General features: G+C 45.7%; 1 protein-coding gene across 2 annotated transcripts in view; it reads right to left on the bottom strand.

The window, feature by feature from the left end:
- RPS6KB2 (ribosomal protein S6 kinase B2) overlaps positions 1-24,502 on the bottom strand; it is an 81,181-nt gene that overhangs the window by 24,463 nt on the left and 32,216 nt on the right. For both annotated transcript variants that reach the window (XM_069232926.1, XM_069232925.1), the window contains exons 6-13: positions 21,165-21,222; positions 20,305-20,405; positions 14,914-15,004; positions 14,621-14,711; positions 13,120-13,227; positions 10,671-10,733; positions 1,549-1,626; positions 1,017-1,124 (exon numbers count right to left, since the gene is read on the bottom strand). In XM_069232926.1, coding sequence (XP_069089027.1) covers positions 1,017-1,124; positions 1,549-1,626; positions 10,671-10,733; positions 13,120-13,227; positions 14,621-14,711; positions 14,914-15,004; positions 20,305-20,405; positions 21,165-21,222 — 698 coding nt within the window. The remainder of the gene's footprint in view (positions 1-1,016; positions 1,125-1,548; positions 1,627-10,670; positions 10,734-13,119; positions 13,228-14,620; positions 14,712-14,913; positions 15,005-20,304; positions 20,406-21,164; positions 21,223-24,502) is intronic.

A 24,502-nucleotide genomic window follows, 5' to 3' on the forward strand; every position in this document is an offset into this window, starting at 1 on the left:
GGACGCAGCAACAAAGATGGCGAGCTATGCAAAGCATGTGTATTTGCAGCTACACATGCCATCGAACATACGGACACATACACATTTGTATTCCGAACATAGAACTCTGTTGACAGGTATGATCGATAACCCTAAAAGCCACAGGAATTCCCCAATTATATTAAGCTGCAAACAGCTGCACTTTTTCACATTTGATTAGTGGTAGCAGAAATATTGCCTTGTTGCTGCAAAGTACCTGCCAGGACATCTATGTGACAACAGGGCTACTGCGGCCTCACAACTGCTATTAATACCCGTAAGGATATTTTCCACTTGTAAGTGGGCCTGCTGCAGCCTTTTTCTCACCACACTCCCTGCAAAGACTTCTAGTTCCAGAGCACGAGAAGACCACTTTACAATTCCACTGGATGCCTGTGAGTATCTATTCCTTGTGAGTGGAAGGGCAGCAGCATTCCTTCTCTTTTTATTCGGTGTGATGACATCTACTTTTTGACATTGGTACTGCCAACTGAATTGCACAACTCCATCTGGTGTCTGTGAATAACTATTACTTGAGTTGCATTGCCATAATCTACCCTCCAAAAAATGTGGGTGAGGAAGAAAACTGATATTTCCATTCTTTTAACCTACATAGCCTATGAGGGCTGATGTCATATGTGGCAACAACAGTGATGCCACTGATAATGTAAAGTGATGTCACCTGGAAAGCCATTCATGAGGTCCTGACCAGTGGATCAGCAACAAGGAGTTGGTATTGTTGTGTAACTAACACTGGGTAATTGTGGCGCTGTTGGTATAGGAGCATAACTATAGCCCCCCTTCAGCTGAACTTCTTTTATGAGCTTCTACAGTGATCTTTCAAAATCTGTTCCAAAGATCCCATATTGATCCACCTCAGATTGATGGCCTCATCCCGCCTCCTCAGTGAGGGTTATCATCACTCTGAAGTATCAAATAAAATAAATGACATAACTCCTGGGACAAAAACCGGAAGCTCAGTGAAGAAGAGTCCTTACCAGGAAAGCTTGGTTGGCACTTTCACTGATGGTGCAGTCATCTGGACTATCCACAGGAGTCTGGCGTGTAAATCGCGTGTCAAACTGACTCACATCATCATCTGATTGCTGGACAGGAAAACAAAAGAATATGGATAAAACTTACACTGTGGAAGTTGGGAAGGAAAGGAGAAAAAACAGTGAGGGACAGAGGAGAAAGGGAGGTGGAGGGAAGGAAATATTGGATGAAAGGAGGAAGTATGTGGCATAATTTCTGCAGAGCAAGTGGAAGCACAAGAAAAATATTAGAGAGTGTAGCAGAGGCAAGAAATAAAAAGACAGACAGGAACGAAAACAGCAAAGTGATGCAGAAGATAAATGAGCTACTTGATGGAGAATCAGAGGAACAACGTACGAACAAATGTAAGAATAAATGCCGGGGAGTGGAGAAGTAGAACCAGAGAGTGAGGCGGAAAAAGACTGACGAGACAAAGGATTGCAGTGCTTTTAAGAGAATCACTGGCCTCCACAACAGATCAGCTAAAATACTCACCAGGTACGGTTTGAAGGGCGGGTCAATGCTTCTGGCCAGCAGCTCGTCCCAGTTTGTATGACGGAAAAAGGGATGTTTCTGAGGAAGAATGTACGTAAAATTGATTATTTTCCTGCCTAGTCACTACGCTCCTAAGTTCCCTGATTGAGACTGCATCACATAGACAGAAGGGTTTTTTGGAGGAGAGCAGTGGAATGTAAAATGTTAGTTACTTATTTTGGGTCTTAGACTATCGCAGATTGTTATGCAGACCATGATCCCAATATCTAATATTTGGGATCAGAAAAAATCTTGTTTTCAGGTGTCAGTATGCCTCATCAGCACACCAAAGCACAGAGCTCCAGATATACTTGTGCTCTCAAGACACTAGCAGGCGACAGATTCCTATGCACTCATACCGCGAGACTAAACTCCCCAAATAACATAATCAAGGCCAAGTAAGCGCTCGGCAAAGGCAGAACAAGAATTGTTGCCACTGTGGACATTTACACTTAATGTAAGTCTTCTATGTCAATGATGTCATTTAGATTTTGATAAGTCAGCAGTTCGCCCTCTATGCCAAACTTTCTGTTGCCGTACCCCATTTTGAAGCGGCAGAATTACTCCGTTTCCACTGGCTGAGCCTCTGCTGGTTTAACTAGTGGGAACTTAACTGGTGGTCTATCCACTACAGCGCAGCTAGTGAACGTCATAAGACCCACAACACTGTGTTGGGTCATGGTTACTGCCCAAATACATCAGGCAAGCCACAGCTGACCCAGGCAGGAAAATCAGAAATGGCACCCTGTGCTGGGAGGAGATCTGCATCAAGGGAGGGCTATTTGTGTTTTTGTTCTTCTTAAGAAACCTCTATGAGAAATATAATAAAGCTGAGGAGGCAGGCAGGCATGGAAGCGGGTTCCACCAAGCATTTTTAATGAAGTGCTCAAAATTAATCTTGGTGAGAACCTTTGGGTTAGCGGAGAAGGGGCCACTCCCACACCAGCAGAAAGTCGACCACACCATAAAGCCATCTATGTTACAAATATCTGACAGTGGCCCAGTGGAAGTGGTAGAGAGTTTATGGGGTTTCCGCCCAAGAAAAAGCAGCTTAAGAGTAATGTCATTCACGAAGAAACTAAGTTAGGCTCCAACCAAAATCAGGGAGTTAACAAAGCCAGGTCATCTAAAGATGATGCAACTGGAAACATGTAAAACAATCCTCTTGGCTCAGGATAAATGGCTTTAGGACTATAGTGTGGAATCTTGTTTTTCTACAGACGTATTGATATCACACGTTTATACATGCAATGAATTTTGCTAAGAAGAAAACTAAAGGAAAGACCAGTTGGGCTAAAGTCTGGTAACCCTTAAACAAGAGGTAAATGCAAACGTGTAATACCATATGTGACTGATAAAGAACTGTTGGGTGCCCAAAGTGTACACAGAACATATATGGCATGTCCGATATCGTGGATCCCTTACTTACTGTGCCATTGCAGCCAAACTACACCCGACTGAATCATGCTGAAACCAGTCTTGGGTTGCTTATGTTCTGGTTCAAGGAGGACCTGGCCTAGCAATTCGGGGTGGACTGTTCTTATTGGAGCAGGACCAAGACTGATGTGCATACGGCTGGGTCTAACCGGAGGTAGCACGGACGGGAAAAACCTTGATGGACTGGAATGCAACCCCGAGCGATTGCCATTGGTTAGAGTTATTACAAGCATCATCTCATCAACTTTTGCGCCTTTCTTGAATCCTTACACGACCACTATTCAGCGAACTACGTTTTTGTGTTTCCTTCAGCACTCCATGGACGTGCATGTGTTCTTTTGCTCTCTTATGTGTTTCTTCATCCCTTACACCCCCACGCTCCCTATGTTGCTATCCACTTTGTCCTCCCTCTAACTTTTCTGTTGTTTCTACCACCCCTCCGAATCTCATTTGTTTTCTTTTTCATTTCATTTTTCAGGGAATCCATGGTCCTCAGCGACTCACCTCTCTGCCCTTTTTTCACTGTCTGATTTTACATTTTAGGAGGACTGGGCAGGTGCAATTAACTATCGGGCCACTCCTTTTACCACTATGCATTTTTGAATCTGTACATTTTCTTTTTTTACAAAAAGCTGAAATGGCAACCTTATTATGACATATGTGGCCATACGAGATGGGCCCTTATGGCCTTTTTTTGTTTTCGGCAAGGCAGAATAACATTGTCTTATTGGAACACCTCACTGTCCATGAAGAAGAGGGTTCATCCACCCTACGTGGTCTCAACTGCCACCAGGACTGTGCAGCCGGAGTCGTCCACCTGTCGCTCTTAAGATGCTCGAGGAGCCTGTGGTGTGCTGCTGCCACTGCCACTGCCACACCCATGAAGGAGCCCCAGAGCGGGTGCCAATTTAAGTCATTTCCCCTCACAGGCTTGTCATGGTACCACGCAGGATGGACATTTCATGCCACCCTGCATGGGGGGGTTGTGGCAGGGTACTGCTATAACTTGATAGCACCCTGATGGAGGGATTGTGGCAGACTGGCACAAATCCCCCATCAGGGGACTATAAAATTGTAGCAGCAGAGTGCTGAAGGAGCAGTAATTGATGGGAAGACGTTTCACTTCCAAGAAAACAAACATGGGCAGTACTGTGTTATGAATCTGGGGAGTGTCTTCATTCTGGCGGAGAATTTGGGATGAGGGCAGAGGGCATTCTCTTGCCACAGGAATTCAAAGGGATATCCTTCATCAGGCACATGGGTACCTTGTGCAGCATTTTAATGCCCACTTCCTCACGAGCATGGCCTACCGCGCACCACTAAATCAGGATGACTGTGAACTGTCACTGCACATTCAGGAGACTTAGTGTTACTTACCACTATAAGCCGATCCGGCAGGATTCCTAAGAGTTAAACGTCTGCCACTGAGAAATGGCAGCAACAGACGGTCACAAGTTTAAATCCCTGCAATGTAGACTCTTGTGTCCTTCCAATGTCAGTTAATTGTGTACCATAAAATGTGTAGCATCTGTTATTTACAGCCCTTGGAAATTACAGAAGCACATCATCAACCTCCTGGCACAGCACTGCAAATAGGCATTATTCTCCTGGCATGTTACTGCAGATGGGCATTAGCCTGCTGGCACAGCAGTGCAGATGTGCCTTAGTACTCTGGCATAGCACTGCAGGTGGGCATTAGTCCTCTGGCATAGCACTGCAGATTGGTATAATACTCCTGTGCATACTGAAGATTGGCATTAGCAAAATGGCTCAGCATTCCAGATGGGCATTAGTGCCCTGACACAGCATTGCAGATGGGCATTATTCTCCAGCACATACTGCAGGTGGAAACTGCCCCCTCCCCGGCACAGCACTTCAGATGGGCGGGCATTATTCTCCTGACATATACTAGTCTTGGGAATTATTCTCCTGGCACAGTACTGCAGAGGAGGGTTAGTTCCCTGGCACATCACTGCAGATGGGCATTAGTCTCCTGGCATATACTAAACTTGGGCATTCAACTCCTGGCATATACTGAAGATGGGAGTTCTTCTAGCAGGGTACATCCACCAGCCGGGATTCCACTGCCATTTAATTACAGATGGGCACTCTTTCTGACAAGCACAGTCTTGGGGCAGAAACATTCTCTATTCGTCATTATTTCTCATGGCGTCCTATTTCTGATAGCGCTTAACTTTTCTAGTGCTTTTCAAAGGACAGCCTAATCGTGACGTCTTTGATTAGGTAAATATGTGATAATATGGAGCAAATATGTTCAGGTGATTAGTCTCAAAATACTTACTTGGTGACTACCAATGTAAAAAGAGAGACTGCTGATGTGCAAGTGAGACGCTTGTTCCAATATAGGAACACAACCCAGCTAGCTTCAGCGCAGCTGCTGTGCAGCATGGCTAAAAGTAAAAAACAAAAGAATGCTACGATGCAGTCAATGCTGACGCTTTATAAGCTCTTTTTTGCTTTCGACCATGCTGCACAGCAGCCACACAGCTGTGCAACATTGTAAAGCAAACACTGATAAAGCCAACTAGCGCTTCTATTTGGCTTTTTAATGTTTTTAGCAATGTTGCACAGCTGTATGGCTGCTGCGCAGCATAGTTGAAAGTTTTTTTTTTACATTGCTATGACACAGCCAGCGTTGACTGCGCCACAGCACTTTTTTACACTTTCAACCATGTTGCATAGCAAGAGGGGTGCTGTGCAACATGGCTAAAAAACTGGCAAAATCATAGGTGAGATCGACTGACTTTGCCAATGCTTGTTATTTTAGTAATTAGAATTCACCAAGGTCATAACACAGCTACTTCCACATTAAACAGTACCACCTCAGTTGTACCTTGAAATTGACAGGTCTAGCCCGCTCCGTTGGGTGGACCACGCCAGAATCTCTGTACTAGGAAGACAGCTCACTTGAGAGGGACTGTGTAGAAGGGATACCTAGGTAAGAGTTCAAGCCTAAGGTGGTGTTATACAGATGAGGACTCTTAGAGAGATCTGTTTGAAGGGGGCTGTGCTGAGAGCCATGTACTGCTACACAACAGCAAATGGGAAGTACACAGACTGATAATCTGGTGAGAGGCCCTAAACTGAAGGCACTAAACGCACATGTACTCAGGGTCACTGCAAAGCCCTGCATTTCTAATAAATACAAGCTTTCCATGCACCCAAGGGCCGAAACAACTGAAACAGATGAAGGACAACTAAGCACCACAACCAGAGCCATCCCACAAACACAATGGCACTGACGTAGGACTGTCAAGAGTTCCACAGTCTATGTTTTTATATAACTATTTGGGTAAGCCTCCAACTATGCAAATTAGAAAGAGGAACTTTTAGAACACCCGCATTTTAGGTGGCGAGCATCTGGGTCAAAGGCATCAATTCTCTAGTGAATCTCCTGTTTGAATGGCTGTATACGGTGATGACTGAACAGCTATGTTGGGTTGAAGACATCAAACCAGTGTGAAAACATGTATATGTGCATGTAAACTGGAGTTCATGTTAAACTAAGATTATGCTAGTAAGAAAATCCTATTTTTAATAGATTCCTTATTTGAGATTGATCATTGGAGTGATTGAATGTTTGTGATTGTGTGTTGAACGGCTTTATCTCCTTGGGGAGCTTTTCTCTTTCACTGTGTCACGGTGCTCTGTCCCCTTGGGGTGTTAGATATAGGGGGGCCCTCTCCCCTTTTTTCTTTGGTACAAAATTAACTGGGCCAAGTCATGCCTCTATCGAGTGGGGGGGGGGGGGAAGAGGGCGGGTAGGTATTGTCACAAGCAGATAAACCCCCTAGATAGGTAGCGCATAGAGGAGGAAGGCTTTAAGTATTTGGGAATCTATGTAACGCTTGACCAAAACAAGCGATTAAATAGAAATATCCTGAGGATCCTGTCAGAGCAACATGGACAGGTGGGGGAAGCTCCCCCTAACTTTATTTGGAAGAGCAGCATTATATATGATGATCTCTCTCCCGAAACTGATATACTCCAAAGTATCGAAGCACACTTACCCGAGGACATCTTTAATAAAATAGATAGCGTGGTACGTAAATTCCTATGGGATGGGAAGCATCCCAGGATCTCCCTGCAGGCCCTCCAGCGCAACCCCTACAATGGGGGGGATCGCTTTGCCAGATCTTAGATCCTACTACTGGGCCGCTCACCTTATAGCGGTAAATGATTGAGCGCACGCTCCCGAGGATCACCCTATGTATATGCTGGAGAGAAGCCACTTTACACGTCAATCACATGTACATTACTTCTATGGGGGAAGGGGAATGCAGTCACTCTTGCTTCCCACGCAACTAACAATAGAAGCATGGCATAAGGCAACACGAAGGATAGGTTGGTACAAGACAAACCCCGCTATGGGAGGGCACTTACCTGTGGGAACTGGATAAACTGAAGGGATTTCAGGCGTGGGACAAAATAGGTATCACTAAACTGGGGAACCTTTATACACAGTGGAACGCTCAAGACCTTCGCTACTCTGGCGCGAGAGTACCAACTTTCACAGACGCAACGCTTCCACTACACTTGCTTACTGCATGTATGGCAGGTAGAAAATCTGGATACCGAGGGACTCCCGGAGTACGGCCTATTGGAAGGGAGGCTCCTCCTGAGCCAAAAAGAAGACAAGGGAAGGGAATATCCTGGATATATAAAACCCTGAACAATAAAATGCCTGATAAACTTGGGCGGTTGAAAGAAAGATGGAAGGGTGACCTGGGACCCCTGGACGACACTGACAGATGCTGCCCTAATGCACGCACAAGAGGTAGCCGTCTGCATCCGACTGCGATTCATCCACTTCAAAATCCTGCATAGGATCTATTATGACAGGGCAAGGCTACATATAATGGGGAGAGCTTCAGATCCATCCTGCTTGCGCCGTGGGAGGAGGGGCTTGTCTGAATAATCAAAGCTATTGGTCTAGGATTTTAAAGGAACTGGGAGAGGTGCTGGAAGCACACATGCCGACTGACCCATGCTACGTGCTCCTGGGTATTCCCGCGAACGGAGACCTGCCACGCTCCAAGCTTTTTCTTTTAGTAACCTGGGTTTATTGGTGGCCAAGCAAGATGTAGCGAAACACTGGGAACCCTCAGAGCCCCCAACAGTGATAGAATTGAGGGCGAGTATGGATCTCTACTTGATGGCAGAGAAAGTGACCTATGTGGCCCGTGGCTGCCCACGGAAATTAATAAGGTTTGGGGGGCCCTGGAGGGCCTCCCACGGTCTGGCGGACACACAACATACCATAATAGTGGTCTATCAATCGGCTGCACGCCAGGGGACACCAGACGCGACTGTTCCAAGGGCATAATCCCCTATCTGCATGGCACAAACTCCCCTTACACCTGTAGGGTCTTTACGTAAGATACGTTGTAGTACTGCTGTCCCAACTCTATATCTGCACAAAGAATGTCTGTGTGATATTGGTGTTGTCTTAATGCTTAATACTATGCCGTATTTCTGCTTTTACTGTTCCCTGGGCCTGGATGCTATGGTTGTAAAAATCAAAAGTAAAAAAAAACAGTTAAAAAAAAATAAATAAAAAAATAAATAAATAAATAAAGGAATTGTATGTAATGCGAGGCCTAAAGGCCCCTTTCTAGAGGTTTATTTTTTAACCACAATAGGTCACCAAGTGACCGCGCATGTGCGCGGACTGCAAGCTCAACCTAAGAGGTTACTTCATAGTGGATGCTTTAGCAGTGCTAGATTATCCAAACAGACACAGAAAAAGTATCAAAGTCCTGGGCTTAGTTTGAATAGGGTGCCAGTTTTTTGGCTTTGTGCATGGCACTAAGATTTAGCTTTTCACTCTAAGTGGGTGCCACTGAAGTGCCCTTAAGCACATTTGTTTGGCTCATGATGCATCACAAGCTCCTTGCTTCGACATTATGGAATGGCTGTTCTATTAGCAAAGTAGGCTGCGTCATAACAAGGAATCCTGAGTTTTATACCAGGTTGGAGCAATAGACCAGATGTGGTGAATTTGGGCAAAACAGTATCTCCATGTAGCCTGCTTCCCTCTTTCTGCAAACAACTGCTACATGAAACAAGTGTTGCCAACTTTAATGTGCCGTGCAGGTAAACACAAGGATTCACAAATGCTGATTTGTAACCAACATAAAGACATAAATCCTACAGAGGGTTAAGAAAGGGCAGAACTGGATCCCCTCAGAATCACAAATATGTAGCGCTCAGACCAGGGGCTGCAAAAGTGCAATTTTACAGGCTTCGCAGTCGTCACACTGGACAAATAATTGGTGTACATGGGGTGTCTCTAGGACTACAAACCCCTGCTCTGGGTCTCAATCCATGTTAAACTGTACCTCCAGTGAATTTGTGTGATTGTGGTGTATGCTGAAGTGGGTCTCGAAACCTTCAGTGTCCTCTGGGGAACTCGAGGCAGGGACGCAGGGTCTCGAGAGCCACACAGGAGATCTTCACCAATCCAAACACCAAGGAATCCTTGTAATTCAGACACCTATTGAGTGACTGCCCAGATGCCACTGGGCTTTCAAGGTTACATGGAGCCATGTGACATGAAGCTGGGATCGGGGGAGGTTTTATACTTCCAAGTACAAACACACACATTTCAACCAAATGCACAAGACAACTCTACACAAGGTTCAGTGTTCCAATATACATTCAGAGAAAAATACAGGCAGACCTACAGGCTTTGTCAATACTAGTCAGGTATTGAACAGGGCGCAAAGGAGTAGACAGAAAAATAACAAAAATAAAAAACATTTTTAAAAAAGTATCTGAACTACTGAGCGAGTGAGGAATGAGTGATGCAAGTGAGCAAGGCAGTTGTTTTGGGGGGAATGGAGTGCTGGGGGAGTGACTGCATTTTCCTTTCTTCCAATTCTCGACTCTGTCTTTTTCCATGTAGCCATCTGTCCTTTCTTTACTTCCTCTGTTTTTCCATCCTTCTCTTGATCAACCTTATGTCTCTTACCATCCCATCATCCATTTTTCCTTTCTACATCCATCCCTCCTTTATGGTCTCGTCCTTCTCCAAAGCTGTCTTTCTGTTCATCATCCATTTAACATTCTCTCCATTCATTTATCCATCTACCCATCTGTCTATCCTTCACCTTCCATCCAGCCACCCTTCTCTTCATCCATTCACTCATCGCTGCATCCACACATCCACCCACCGGTCCATTTATACTTTTATCTATCCATCCCTACTTTCAATCTAATCTCCATCTATCCATTCAATCTGTCCATCCATCTCCACAAACACATCTCTCATTATTCTCTATACCCATCAATCATTCATCCTTCCCTCCCTCCCTCTTCATCTTTCTGAACATCCATCCATTCGCCCATCTGTCCCCCACCCTCTTCTTCCTTTGTTTTTAGGGTCTCTGGTTCCATTTGTTTCCTCAGCCACCAGCCCACAGAACCAACATACTATTCCCTTTCAGCGGTATTTAGGAGCTTCTAATGAAAGTCAAAAGTCCCATAAACATCAATTTAAATGTTTTACATCTCACAGGACTGTGATTCCCACACCCGATTAATCTGCTACAGTGGGGGCTTCATGACACCGCTCGCAGGGTACATTAAATCGTCTATTAAACACAAACATATGTTCTTCCTACCTGAATGTCCAGCGCATCTGCTGGACCCCCTCCCAATCTCTGGGCTGGACTCCTCTTCAAGAGCTGGACAGGAGGAAAAGGGACATGGTCAGCAGAGATATTGACTACACACCCTGGCAACAGAATCTGGTACAGCAAATACTACAGGGTACTTGTTAGGGCAGGTCCTTCAGGTGTGTGACTCTGAAGTCACTAAAGAACTTTCGTACGAGCATGTGCCCACAGTTAAATTCATAAAGTCAGGTCTGATGGCGCAGGACGACCCGGATGCTGTTGTACAGGGTGACTAGGACTCGGTTACAGGGGGCAACCTGCATATGTAGAGGGTGGTGTGGATCCTGTGGTAGAGGGTGACCCGGATATTGCTTCAGATGGTGACTTTGACAGTACACTGGTGGTGGATGTACCAATGGAGGATGTCATCTTTGGATACGGTGGTACTGGGGGGAAAGTATGTCAGAAAAGGACTGTAAATAGTAGAGCTTGACGGGAGACCATATGGGTTTGCCTTGGGATGCAATCTGCGAGATGTTAGGAACATGCTACCTACTGTTGATCTATTGCCTCAAACTGACTATCACTGTGACAAACAATTCCTATACGGTGCACTTCACAGCTCAGTGAGGGATCTGTGGTTCTAGAGGGTGTTCGGTAAAGTGCCGGACGGCTGTGAATACGGCTCTACTGTTGGAGTGTTTTGAAAAAAGGTCTTCTGGTTGGTGGCTTTAGTCATGGCGATCGTTTCTATGAGCAGACCATGTTCGTTTTTCTTTTAATGCCTTAAAGATTTTTTTTTTTCTTTTTGTTTGCTTTTTATACATTTCCTTTATTATTTGTAGGTGGGCCATTTAAATCAGCAAGTTCTTGGGACTATCACTGTACCGTGATGCTGGGTTTCAAGGAGGAGTGAGGGTGAACAATGGACTTCACAGTTAGATTAAGCGACATGTGATGGACATTTATTTTGGCTGTGGTAGCCATGGAATTGAGTTCTTGCCCGAGTGTGTTGGAAGGTTTTCTTTGAACCGCAGTAGCTGGTTGGGATATAGTAAATGAAACTAAAGTCTGGAGCTTTTATAATTAGCAGGAGTATCATTCAAGAGAAGATGCTGAGGTCAACAGGTCTACTGTATTCCCTTTGGAGATGGTAGAGTATTAAGACATGAGGCAAAAATGGTTAGTCAGGGGCGGGCTGTGCATGGTAGGGAGTGGAATATGGTACCAGCACGAGACTGCAGGATTAAAGTGGACAGTTTGTGTGTACAGGTGTTGAATGGAATCTAGTACAAGATGGCAACTAATAACTAACTTTTTACTTAATGCAGGATTCAGCCATTGCAAGCAAGAAGAATTAACAAAGATCTCATGTTAGGAATATCGGTCTTGTATTTACTTAACTTCCCTAAGAAAGAAGTTGGAGTGAGCAAGTGAAGGCATGGCTGTACAAAATCTGAACAGCACAATGGAGACCTAGCTTCTCCTGGAGGTCACATGTATGATATTGTATAAGGTCTGTCTAGCACAATGGAGACCTAGCTTCTTCAGGAAGTCACATGTATGAGATTGCATGAGGTCCATCTAGCACAATGGAGACCTAGCTTCTTCAGGAGGTCACGTATGAGATTGTATGAAGTCCATCTAGCACAATGGAGACCTAGCTTCTTCAGGAGGTCACGCATGAGATTGTATGAAGTCCATCTAGCACAATGGAGACCTAGCTTCTTCAGAAAGTCACATGTATGAGATTGCATAAGGTCCATCTAGCACAATGGAGACCTAGCTTCTTCAAGAGGTCACATTTGAGATTGAATGAAGTCCATCTAGCACAATGGAAACCTAGCTTCTTCAGGAGGTCACGCATGAGATTGTATGAAGTCCATCTAGCACAATGGAGATCTAGCTTCTTCAGGAGGTCACGCATGAGAGTGTATGAAGTCCATCTAGCGCAATGGAGACCTAGATTCTTCAGGAAGTCACATGTATGAGATTGTATGATGTCCATCTAGCACAATGGAGACCTAGCTTCTTGAGGAGGTCCCATGTATGAAATTGTATAAAGTCCATCTAGCACAATGGAGACCTAGCTTCTTCAGGAGGTCACGCATGAGATTGTATGAAGTCCATCTAGCACAATGCAGACCTAGATTCTTCAGGAAGTCACATGTATGAGATTGTATGAGGTCCATCTAGCACAATGGAGACCTAGCTTCTTCAAGAGGTCACGTATGAGATTGTATGAAGTCCATCTAGCACAATGGAGACCTAGCTTCTTCAGGAGGTCACGCATGAGATTGTATGAAGTCCATCTAGCACAATGGAGACCTAGCTTCTTCAGAAGGTCACATGTATGAGATTGTATGAAGTCCATCTAGCACAATGGAGACCTAGCTTCTTCAGGAGGCCACGAGTATGAGACTGTATAAAGTCCATCTACACAATGGAGACATACCTTTTTCAGGAGGTCACGTGCATCTGGGGTGAGGTAGGGCGGCAAAAACAGCTTTCCCTTCAGTATCTTTTCAATAGTCTTCTTCCGATTCTCTGCCGTAAATGGCGGCTGAAAGGGATAAAAGGAGCCCAGGTTAGATTTAGCAGCTGTGGTAGTGCCATGTGTTTGAAGAATACCAATACTACACCAAGGGAGGGGAAGAAGGAGCGGTACAGCAGCGACACACCTGGAGACAGTCTGGGAAATGTGGAGTCTTGTTGTGGGATTTTCTACTACAAGTTTAAGGGAGAAGCATGTCAGATGTAGCTCCTCTCAAACGTCTGGAGGGAGCAGCACCTTGTACTGTCACTTTCAGGCACATGCTACCACCAACTCCCTAACTACAGACTCCGGAGCAATATTACATTCTCTGCACGTTATTTCCAAAGGTCCCATTAGTACACAGGTTAGAGGATCTAATATTTAAAATAATTTGTTATCACAAATGTGTGAGAGGATATCACTTTCTGGTGGCTCACAGAAGCTGCACATCTTGCAGGGTCAGTATCCAACACCACGTGTCAGGAGTAGGGCGATCATGTGATCTACCGCCCCATCCGCTGCAAAATGTCACTTTCTATTACAGCCTCCAGGAAGCAGCATCTCATGATGTCCCTTCCGGTTATGGTCTGCAGGCAGCAGCATTTCCTGTTCAGATTTCCAGCAGCTGTGTGGAGGATGCAAATATTCATCATGACTTTTTTGCTACTGGTGTAACCCTCCACCGAGAGGGTCCATGCATCCTGAACCCCTTTCGCCCATGCTCCAACGTGCAAAGTGATTCAACATTCAACACGTCCATTCGAGTCACCCGAGTCTTGCGAATGTCTTTCTCTATAGCGGGACAAAATACCTATGAGGTCACTTCCTCCCGCAGATGGACACAAACTCCGTTAATAGTGACTCCTTCTGGCTCGTAATGTCACTTTCCTGTAATCATATCAGTTTGTTTCCATCTGTGGAGGCAGTAACACCTGGGGAGTATTACTGACAGTCCTAGCACAGGCAAAAGAAAGAAATGCATGTGACCAGTTTTGCTATGAATGAGAAACAGGTCATGTCAGACAATCGGGCACCGCACCTGATACCAATATATTTACTAAAGTGAGATTCCTAAATGACGCAGTTTGTGGGGCAAAAGGTCATGCGATGCCACGTCCTCCTATATCCGGAAGCTAACAATTTGCTTCATCTAACAAGCACAGTCACTTTGCGTCAGTGAAATATCTTTCTGTCTAAAGAAAATAGTGTGGCATGTAACTGGGATTTCACCTCTCAGAGTATAGGGGGAGCAGGGCTGGCTGCTACCACTTTAGTCACAGATATTACTCAGTAACTGATGGTACTTCCTTTTGTCTATGATGTCACTTCCTTCTTCAAGCAGGAAGTACACCACAATGTGCAGCCAGTTCCCTTACACTTACAACAGTCAACCAGGACAAAGAGCGAGCTGAGAACTTGCCGATCCCGTGAGCATGTCGTACATGAGCGCTCCGAGGCTCCACCAGTCTACAGCCCGATTGTGCCCAGCATGAACAAGAATCTCTGGGGCCCTAAAGAGAAGGAGAAAACAACATTTATTTACACACAAAACAAGGTCCAGAAGTACAGCTGCAAAGAAAATGCCCTGCTCCAAACTCCAGCAAGCTGGTGCCAGCCAAGGTGATCGAATGGGGCAGTATGTGCACTGCCTCATGTGTGCGCGCTTTGCTATGTTTAGTGGAATACAAACAGGCACACAAGTGCCTTACCTACATGTATTCAATCGTCCCACAGAAAGTGTGAGTGACGGACCCGTCATGGATTGATTCCTTGCACAGCCCAAAGTCTGTCAGCTTCACGTGGCCTGTGAAGAGAGAAGGGGAGGTCAGCTGCTGTTGGAGAACATGTCACCAACAATCAATGAGCCTCTGAGCCTTGCTCTTCTTCCTAAACCCCACACTTCACTCTCTTCAAGCAGTCCATCTCTCCCTACCCCCCTTTCCCCACCCCCGAAACCTCACATTTCAAAGACCCCCCCCCCCCCACAAAGGCATAGATATGGCATACAAATCAGGTTCTCATCTTCAACCACTCGTTTACCGTCCCTAGAGCCACCCAACATCTACCGCTCCCTTAAAGGCTTCACATATCAGTTCCACACACTCATCCCCAATTTCTTTTAATTTACTGCTCTTCGTTCAGGTCCCAAAAAATCCTAACACATACTCTTCCTCAAAATCACATTTATTTCATTTGAAATACTTTCATCAAAATGCTGTGCACTGTTAAAGATAATGTCCAGTAAAGAGATATCATGACAAAGGGTACAAGAGATGCAGATCAGCAAATGGTCCTTGAGAAGCTTGTGAACAAAGGGGCAGCAAGACGCAGGGTAGACAGGGGGCAGAACAGGGGGCATATTCCAGAGTTTAGGAGCAATCAAGGACAAAAGCCAAAACTAGAGCAGGTTTAGGATGGGTGGGTAGATATGGGTTGGAAGGAAGAAAAGTGAAATCAGAACTGAGGGGGCAGAGCAAAGTCTTTGAGCAAGAACAAGGACAGTGACCTTAGTAGAAAGATAGGGAGGAGCGCACAGAGGAAGTGACACTAGAGAAGAGAAGGGGCTCCGCAGCAGGTTATTTGCTCTGGGTCCTAGGCAATATCCATGCGGTGGGAGGGCCAGTGGTCTTCACCACAGATGTCCTAGAGCCTTCGATGCCAACGCCCTCCGTTTAGAGGATTAATGAATCCTTTTCTAGACTCAATACTCCAGGAGCAGAAAGGAGAACTTAAATGTCCATACAGAATTAATTGTTTTAAAAACAATAGCCCACTTCCTTCTATCGGAGCCGAGTGGCACCCGAATGGTACAAATGTCAGCAGTGGGTCTGCTCAGGATCTGATCAGTGGTGGAAACTGTCTGCAGGCATCTTCTCCTGGTGTCTGCCAATATACAACATGCAGCAATTACCAGCAGGTAATGGAGAAGATCAAACCACAGTGGGAGTCTGACAAGACTGGGAGTGCAGAGCGTGTTTTAACGGATACTGGTCACCAGATGGAAAAGGTGAGACAGCGAGGACTGGGGGAAGGTAAAGGTTGAAGTCACCTGTTATACATGTACAAGCAGTGCTGGGGAGACTGGGGTTCAACAGCGTAAAAATCACTGCAAACATTGGAACAGTTGTGGCACATATGATTACCAAAACAGAAGGAACAGTGGAAAACAGAAAGTGGAGGGGAGGTAACCCAGATACCAGTATCACCCCCAGTTCCAGAGGAGCGAAGGGAAACTGTGCAGAATGTGAAGTGATCGGTGACTGCATTGCTGGTACTAAAGGAAGTGTTTCAGGGTTTAGTTTGGGCACAGAAACTCCAGGATCAGCCAGAGAAAAAAAAAACCAAAAAAAACACAAAACTGAAGAGGTCTTATTCATAAGAGACTGTGATAGGAGACAGGATGAGGGTTGATATCATCCAGACAGTGTGATCGAGCGGCTGAAGGTGGAGACAGGATTGCAGAATTCTGTAAGCAGCACTGGAAAGTGGAAAGCTTATTATGGAGAATGGATGGAGAGAGTTTTAACTGCGATAGAGCCTGACTCAAAGCTTGGATGCGGACTGATTCAGACAGTCGCTACACTTACCTCTGTGCAAAAACAAGGGCACATGGATGAAGGGTACAATGGGAAATGGAACTTTAAAAGGACAATGTAGGAAGCCGGCTCTTTATACGATGGACCACTGTGTAAAGAATCCTGGCAAACCCCAAATGACTGACAGAGGCAAAAAATGATAACCTAAATGCCCTCTATTGTGGTAGTGTGGGCGGGCAGGTAGGCTTATCAGAGGGTAGTGCTAAGCCTTCATTGCAAACACAAAGGCAGTAAGTGTTACACACTCAATAAAGAAATCAGGCACCAATGTATAAAACCAACACAGACTTTTATATGTTTAGATACTCAGATCATCAGAGTCGGGTAAGAACTTTTCGAGGTATGAATATTTATAGGTTTCAAAAGTTCACACAATGCAATTTCTGGAGCAGTAATGTTATCCGATGGAGGAAAAACATATATTGCATTCAGGCACTAGTAAGCGACTTATGGAACTTTTCTTCTGGATTTAAGGTGAGTTTGGGGCAAAGTCCAAGGCAGCACCTACAGGTCGGCTCTGAGGCATTCAGGTGCAGAGGTGCTTTTCAGCTTCGGATGCCCTAATGTTAACCTATGGTAAAAGAAAGATCCACTGCACTGTACTGTTCTTCTGGAGTTCAGGTAAGTATGGGACAAGGTCCAAGGCAGCACCAACAGGTCACTTTGGGAGGCACTGGGCGCTGGGTGCAGAGGTGCTTTACAGTTTGGGGTGTCTCCTTCACTTTAATGGGAAACGGTCCAGTTGCAAATAGGCTGCAAGCTGGGACTGGGGGGGCCAATCCGGGCGAAAGCACACGGTTGCTCAGTCGTTGAGATGCTCGGGAACGTTTGGACACCGTTGGCCCCTTTCTCCTCGGCCTGTGGGGCTGGGGTGCAGTGGTGCTTTTAGGTGCTGGGTTTGTGCTGCGGACAACAGTCACAGTTGAGGGAGAATGCACAAAGAAGCTGCAGGTGGCGACTGGGAGTCCACACTGGGCAAACCCAAGGGTGGGTTCAACCTTTGAGGGTCTCAGGACCCTGTTGGGACTATCACTGCTCTTGGACTCTGGCTGTGAGCCACAGGTGCAGAGGTATTTTGAGGTGTTAGATGGCTGCGGTGGGAGGCTCACTCTTCCTTGGTTCTGCAGAAAAGGGGCCAATAGGACAGCTGGGCCACTCTCGATCTCACTGTCCCTGAAGTCCCTCGACATGCAGGTCGGTTTTCTTCGGCAATGGTGTCAGGACTGGACACAACAAGCCTTGGTTGCTGCAAGGGATCCAGTACCCCGGGTACAGGTAATGTGCGGCTCCAGTCAGTCCCGGCATCCCCACACTTGGAGGGAGGACTGATATGATCTGTGGGCGCATGGCAACCTCTTCCTGGGCAGCTGCAGCATCAGTAGTTCCGGTAAGCCGCAGGACTGTGAAACGGACCTTGCTTCTTTGGTGCCTGTGGCTGCAGGGGAGTAGCTCCTCTACTCCAAGAGAGTTCACTGGTGATTTGCGAAGCACTGGCAGTCCCCCAGGTTTCCTGGAGTCTGCACAGTGGCAGGACGAGTCTGTTTCGCCACGACTGCCGGGGCAGCAAGCGTCAGGGTTGGCACCACGTCAGTCACTGCTCCTTTGTTCTTTGTCCACTCCTTCTTTCCATCTGTCGAATCTGAGGTCCTGCCATCAGAGTGCCCCCTCATACAGTATTTAGGGGTGTTACAGGGAGTGACAGGTGTTAGCCAATAAACTACCTACCTTTACGGTGACTACACCTTCTGTATGACCACTTCCTGTGCAAAGTGGGCATAACCTTGACCCAGCGAGTTTAATTCCACCAAAAACTAAAATGGTGGAATTTTCCTAGTTGTGTGTATTTCAGATAGTCCACCTTAGGGGTGGTACTAGCCTGAGGGTGAACATACCTCCTGAAAAGCTAAGTTTCCCACCTGTCCGGGTGGCAAATGGGCCCTGGGTAGGGGGTGGCATTCCCACTGACTGGGGGAAGCCAGAGTCGCATATCAAAGGCAGTAGAGGCAGCCAGAGCAGGCATTGTTTCCAACCTCAGAGAGCATAGGCTCTCACCTCCAGGGGGTCAGAAACTCATCTGTGGTGGCGGGCTGGTCTGGACCAGTCAGCCAGCACACTAGTAGTTTGAAGGTTTTCTGGCGGTGCCTGTAAGGTACCCACTAAGTGCATGTATTAGTAAATCCATCACTGGGATCAGTGTGGGTGTATTAATACGAGGTGTTTACCAAACACCCTGGGTTTCAGTGAAGCCGTTCTGTAGCTGGGAAACTCGGTTTGACCTGTCTCAAGTACAGACCTTAAAATGGCTTCCATGTTGCACTGTCAGTAATTGAACTGACCAGCACAGGGGCACATCAGCTCATGTAAATATGTCCTCACATGTAATATAATGCACCCTGCCTTAGGGCTGTAAGGCCTGCTGTAGGGTTGTCTTACAAATATCACAAGTAGTGTTGAGGCGACATGGCACACAGGCTGTGCGCCATGTTGTGTTTTCACTTTTTGGAGGGCCTTGTCACGCAGCCTGCAATGGCAGTCTGCATAAGGTTGCTGCTGGGTCCCTCAAGGTGGTACAAGTTGTGCTGCAGCTCTTATGAACCCTTTTTAGTACCTACGCCCTAGGTGCCAGGGGTACCATTTTCTAGGGACTTACAGAAGTGCTAAACGCCTTGCCATTTGGAAATCAACTGACCAGCTACCTTGTTTTGGGGAAATAACACCGGAACTGGTTAGCAGGAACCCAGCGCACTCCAGTCAAAGTTGCATCAAATACCAGGCAAAAAGTGGGGGACTACTGCAACAAAGACTCAGTTTCCTGCAAACATTTTTAAATAGGCGTGGGCACATCTGACAGCAAATCAGGGGCTTAGGGTTGCATAGAAAAGCCAGGATGCACACCCCAAGCTATCTACACAGAGTGGCAACTCAGTAGGCCGTCTCTGCGGGCGTGTGCCGCTCCTTGATGTTAACAATAGGGGGAAGGAGACAAGAGTCACCTAGCAGGAAAGCTCAGTGGATGCATCGCTCTTAGAGAGGATTCACAGAGCAGTCCAGCTGTATGATAAGCCCTTATAGGTACAGTGTCAAAGACACTATGCTTACAGACCCTACCAAATGTATGCAGTCACGGATGAAAGTCAGGGGAGGTGAAAAGGAAATAAGCCCCCCACACACACACACAGGATGGAGTGGCTGAGGTAGGGACCCCAGTGGCATTCACTGAGTACCACTGCAGCAGTTTGTCCCCTGTTTTTCTCCCAGCCTCACAGCTCCCTCTGACCATCTCCACTGCGCTCTCAACAGCCTCCAGTCTCAGACAGGCATTACTGCTCTCCTCCCGGATCTACCCCCATCATTAGTACCTTTTCATCCTTGCCTGCTCTGGACCACAGACTGTATTTGATGCCCTAGCACTAGAAGCATAGCGCACTGCAATGTGCCTTCACATCTCCCCACCAACTTCCCCTTCTGCCATCACCCTACTCAGGCCCACTCCTTCCTCCTCATGTACCTTGACTGCTGAGCATGATGTTCTCTGGCTTCAGATCCCGGTAAATGACACCGTGAGAGTGCAGATGACCAAGAGCAAGCGTGATCTCGGCCAGGTAAAAACTGAAAGACAAAGTGCACAGCTGACAATCTGAAGCCAGATACCTAGCACATAAAAAGGCAAATCCAGAAGTAGCACTGAACGTTGCACAACTGAGCGCGGAAACCACATTAGACTGCATGACGCACATCGCAAAGGAACACAGAAGCTGCTTGATAAAAATGGCTGTGAATAAAGCCGGAAAAAGGTGTGCACAATGAAGCATGACCAAACTGTAAGGACCACACATGTAAGCAGTATGGCAAAGTTTGACAACAAGCAAAACAAATTGTAATACATTCAACCCTACTCGACATCCTATGGCAGAAGCTGCGTGAGAGAAGAAGGTGCAAGAAAGTAGGCTCTCTAAGCAGCAACAAAGCACCACTTCATATCAAGTCAGTGTACAACAGTGCTCCACAAGCAGCCAAAGACAACAACTTGTGCTGCACAGAAAATATGGATACATCTATGACAAAGTAATGAGTCACAGCAAATGAAGTGCCAGAACAAAACAATACGAGGGATGCCAGAAGCAACTGCACAAGGGGCACAGAGACGACGACAGTCTAGTAGCTTTGCAATGCACAAACACACACTGACAACTGAGCAACAGCAGAACAAAGTGCAGGATGCTAAGGGGTCATTTGAACAAAGAGCTGGATGTTTTCAGAACAAGAACCAAACTGGGCCTGACTAAGCCCAATCTGGGTACTTGAGGGGGGTGAGTTAGCAGTGGTTAAAGTCACTACTGAGAAGCATCTGCCATACAACAGACTTACCAAGCAGTGTCTTCCAGGAATATTCCTTCCCGCTCCAGTTGCATGAATAGCTCCCCGCCTGTGGAGGAAACCAGCAGAAAGGAGATGAGCACCAGCACACACAGAATGCTGCCAGACAGAAGACAAACCCACGTGATGACCTCTAGAAACTGGAAAAACCCACTTTTAACAGATGAGCGATGCAGTGGCAAAGAATCATCTTTCAACAATATCAATTATAAGGTTTTGTGGAGAAAATACCCAAGTACGCAGCTTTGTAAAACATTTCTAAAAAAGGCTGTCGCTCCACAAAAAAGAATCAGAACACACAAATCTAAAGAAGGAAGCCATGTTAGGAAGGCTTTGCCAGTCTTGCAAACTAGGAGTTTTCCTTACTACAGTTCAACAAAGCAAACAGTATGTGTTAATTCAGCCTGCTCCCTGACTGAAAGTCACTTAGTGAATATAAAACACTGAATGCAAAAAAGATCATTAATACCAAGTATTGAGAAATGAATGCACTGCACATCTGTAATGTGCCATAACCTCCATAAAGCTGTTTAGAGTGCAACAAGGCCGTGTAACAGATGAGCCAGATTAGGAGTTGGACGATTCTTCAGGAGCTGCTGTCGCATTTTCTCTCAACAATTACTACCTGATAGCATTCCTGTTACTACAGAAGGACTCTGGGACAAGAGGTGTAAAAGGCACCACTCTAGTCCTATGTACTCAGGACTGCGGTGATGTTTTCAACTCTGTAGTTAGAAATGTATTGTTTATGGAAAGTCTTATGGGTTGGGTAAAAATTAAACCACTCTGAAGATCTGTTTTAAGGCCATTTTAAGATCAAAAGACAAATCTTGATCACAGACGAGGAAAGCTGGAGGAACTCCTCGTAACTGGCATCCAGAGACCTGCAGAGGAGCAAACTGAGATGGCCCTGTACTAGAATGCTTCTGGCCATCAAGGTATGCAAGCCCAGGAGGGCTCTCGTGAAACAGGAAGTCTGAAGTCACAGACCTTAAAGGTTTGCTCCAGAAAAACCCACCTGCTGGGTACTACTCACAAAGACAGATGAAAGGGCATTGTAACCTCAGCTGGCAGATAAGTAAAGGCATCGCTGAGACTGCTGCTCACCGGGGGACACCCAAGTTTGTAGCACTAACCATGTCATGCGCGTACACGCCTATCATTACCTTTTGAAAGCAGCAAAGGGCCTTTTGGGCTACTCCTAACAAGCATCTCAAACAGCCAAAGAGCGGCCCTTGTTACATACAGCAAAGTCCACTGATGAAACCAATGGACATGGGACTTCAGATTCCCACTCTGGCTCAGGGAGCAGATTTAAAGGTTCTCTGGCCGTTGCTTTGATGTACGTTCACTTGTTACCAAACACTACAGTCCCTGGACCTGGCACCTCCTGTGCTTTAGTTTGCACCCCAACTCACAGTATCTCTTCAAAGCCTGTGCTGGTTCCATGAATTCTGACCCTGGGACTCTGCCGGAGGCTCCCGCTTCAGACATTACAACCCACCTCCTCATCAGCCACCCTGCTGTCAATTTCTGCTTTGCAGTTTCACGCTCCTCCTCTCCTAGTCTCAAGCGTTTTTTAAAGGACTTGTTCTGTTTGGCTGGTCTTACTTGGTTTTGGCTTTCCAGAAGGCATCGGAGAAAGGGCACTTTCTGTGTGTTGTTACTCTGTTGCTTTTCACCATAAGTGCCCGATTGGTGATGAAGAACCGATAAATGATATATTCGCCAAATCTGGTCCACCCTTCTCAACCATTGCTGTAGCTTTACTTTAATAACAAACATTATCTTCTTAAGGTGCATTTGACTATGGCTCACAATGGACAGGTGTAAGATGTGATGCACTTAAAACTTGGGTATGATTTTATCACAGTAATTCTGATAAATTTGATGATCTTCTCATAGGTCTCTGATCACCGATTACTGTCAATGTGGACCTGCAAGACTAATGATCCACTCTTCTTTGCACACCTAGATCACATGCAGAATTGGGAAGTTGAATAAAGAGGCAAGGGAGAGAAACATAAGTCAGAAATTGTGCATCAGTTACATGTTGCTATGTGTATTTGTATCTTTTCATCTGATGGACCGATATTAATCTTAAAACGTTTAATATAAACTATACGATGCATGGAAATTACAATCAATTATATTATAGAATGAAACAAAAAATTTGAAATAAAGATGATCATAAATACTCCACGAGTGAATTAAAAGTGATATCCAGCATGGCAGCACCTCCAGAAAAAACAATCAAGTGCTAATCACACAGTGGTGAGCAAAATGTGGGTGCAATATATCCAACTTGCCCCAAGGTGCACAATTGACAGAATTAACTTTCTGGACCACAAAACAGTCAGGAAGATTACAGTATCCCAGCCATTAAGAGTGGCAGTCCAGAGCCACTCAGAAGTCTGCAAATCACATTGAGTGAAACAGCAAACTAGTTCCCATTTTTAGGTTGAGTGTGCAAGCGCTCTGGCCTTTTGTACTCTATCTGTGGGCTTTTAACCAAGCCAACCGCAGACCCATCACTATCACTCATTCGTGGGCTTGCTTTTCAAAAATCTTTTTTTATCATTAGTAAGTGCTTTACGTGTGTCCCTCCTTGGGGCGGTTTTGTCACTGTCTTGGCCATCTAAAAACTTTTACATGGATAATTGCATGTCTGTCAATACGTTTGGCTGCAAGTGAACTTCTTTTTCCTTTTGTCTCTCTCCTTCGTGCTAATGGAGGCTGTGGTGCTTTGAATCGGCTCGCTTATGTGAACTGTTTTACTTTTCATTTTAAATTTATGTGGCAAGAAAAGTCCAGTTAGGAATTTGCAACACTAATAGCTCTAACTCAAGCAAACGCGAGACCCATTGCATTGGAAATGCTTGTTTGATAGGCTGCCTTTCAACAAATCACAACTGGTCTCTGTTTAAGACGCAATGAATGGGAATTCTTCAGAAAAATGGGGCAGCACACACTGGACTGCTTTGTGGTTCGTTTGGGCATATGTTGTTCTGCATGGAAAGCGTGACAAAACAGGAAACTGTTATTCTTGCAACGGTCTCTGGATGGCTATGTGACTTCAGTTCTCCAAGTAGTATATTTTTCCAGTCTCTAGAAACAGATCTGAGAATATGGCAGATGCACTCTGGGATCAGAAGACAAAAACAAAATGCATTCTTCAAACCACCAGCAATGAATGTTTCCCTTCAAGTCTTTTAGATTTTCTGGTATGCTTCCTAAGTATGGGTTTAATGCATCCAAGCAGCAAATGGTAAATCAACTCTTTACATAGCTCACTACATTCTACCAAAGCTGCCCCAGCTCACCGTGCT

The sequence above is a fragment of the Pleurodeles waltl genome, chromosome 4_2, assembly GCF_031143425.1.
Source record: "Pleurodeles waltl isolate 20211129_DDA chromosome 4_2, aPleWal1.hap1.20221129, whole genome shotgun sequence".
In the NCBI taxonomy this organism is placed as follows: Eukaryota; Metazoa; Chordata; class Amphibia; order Caudata; family Salamandridae; genus Pleurodeles; species Pleurodeles waltl.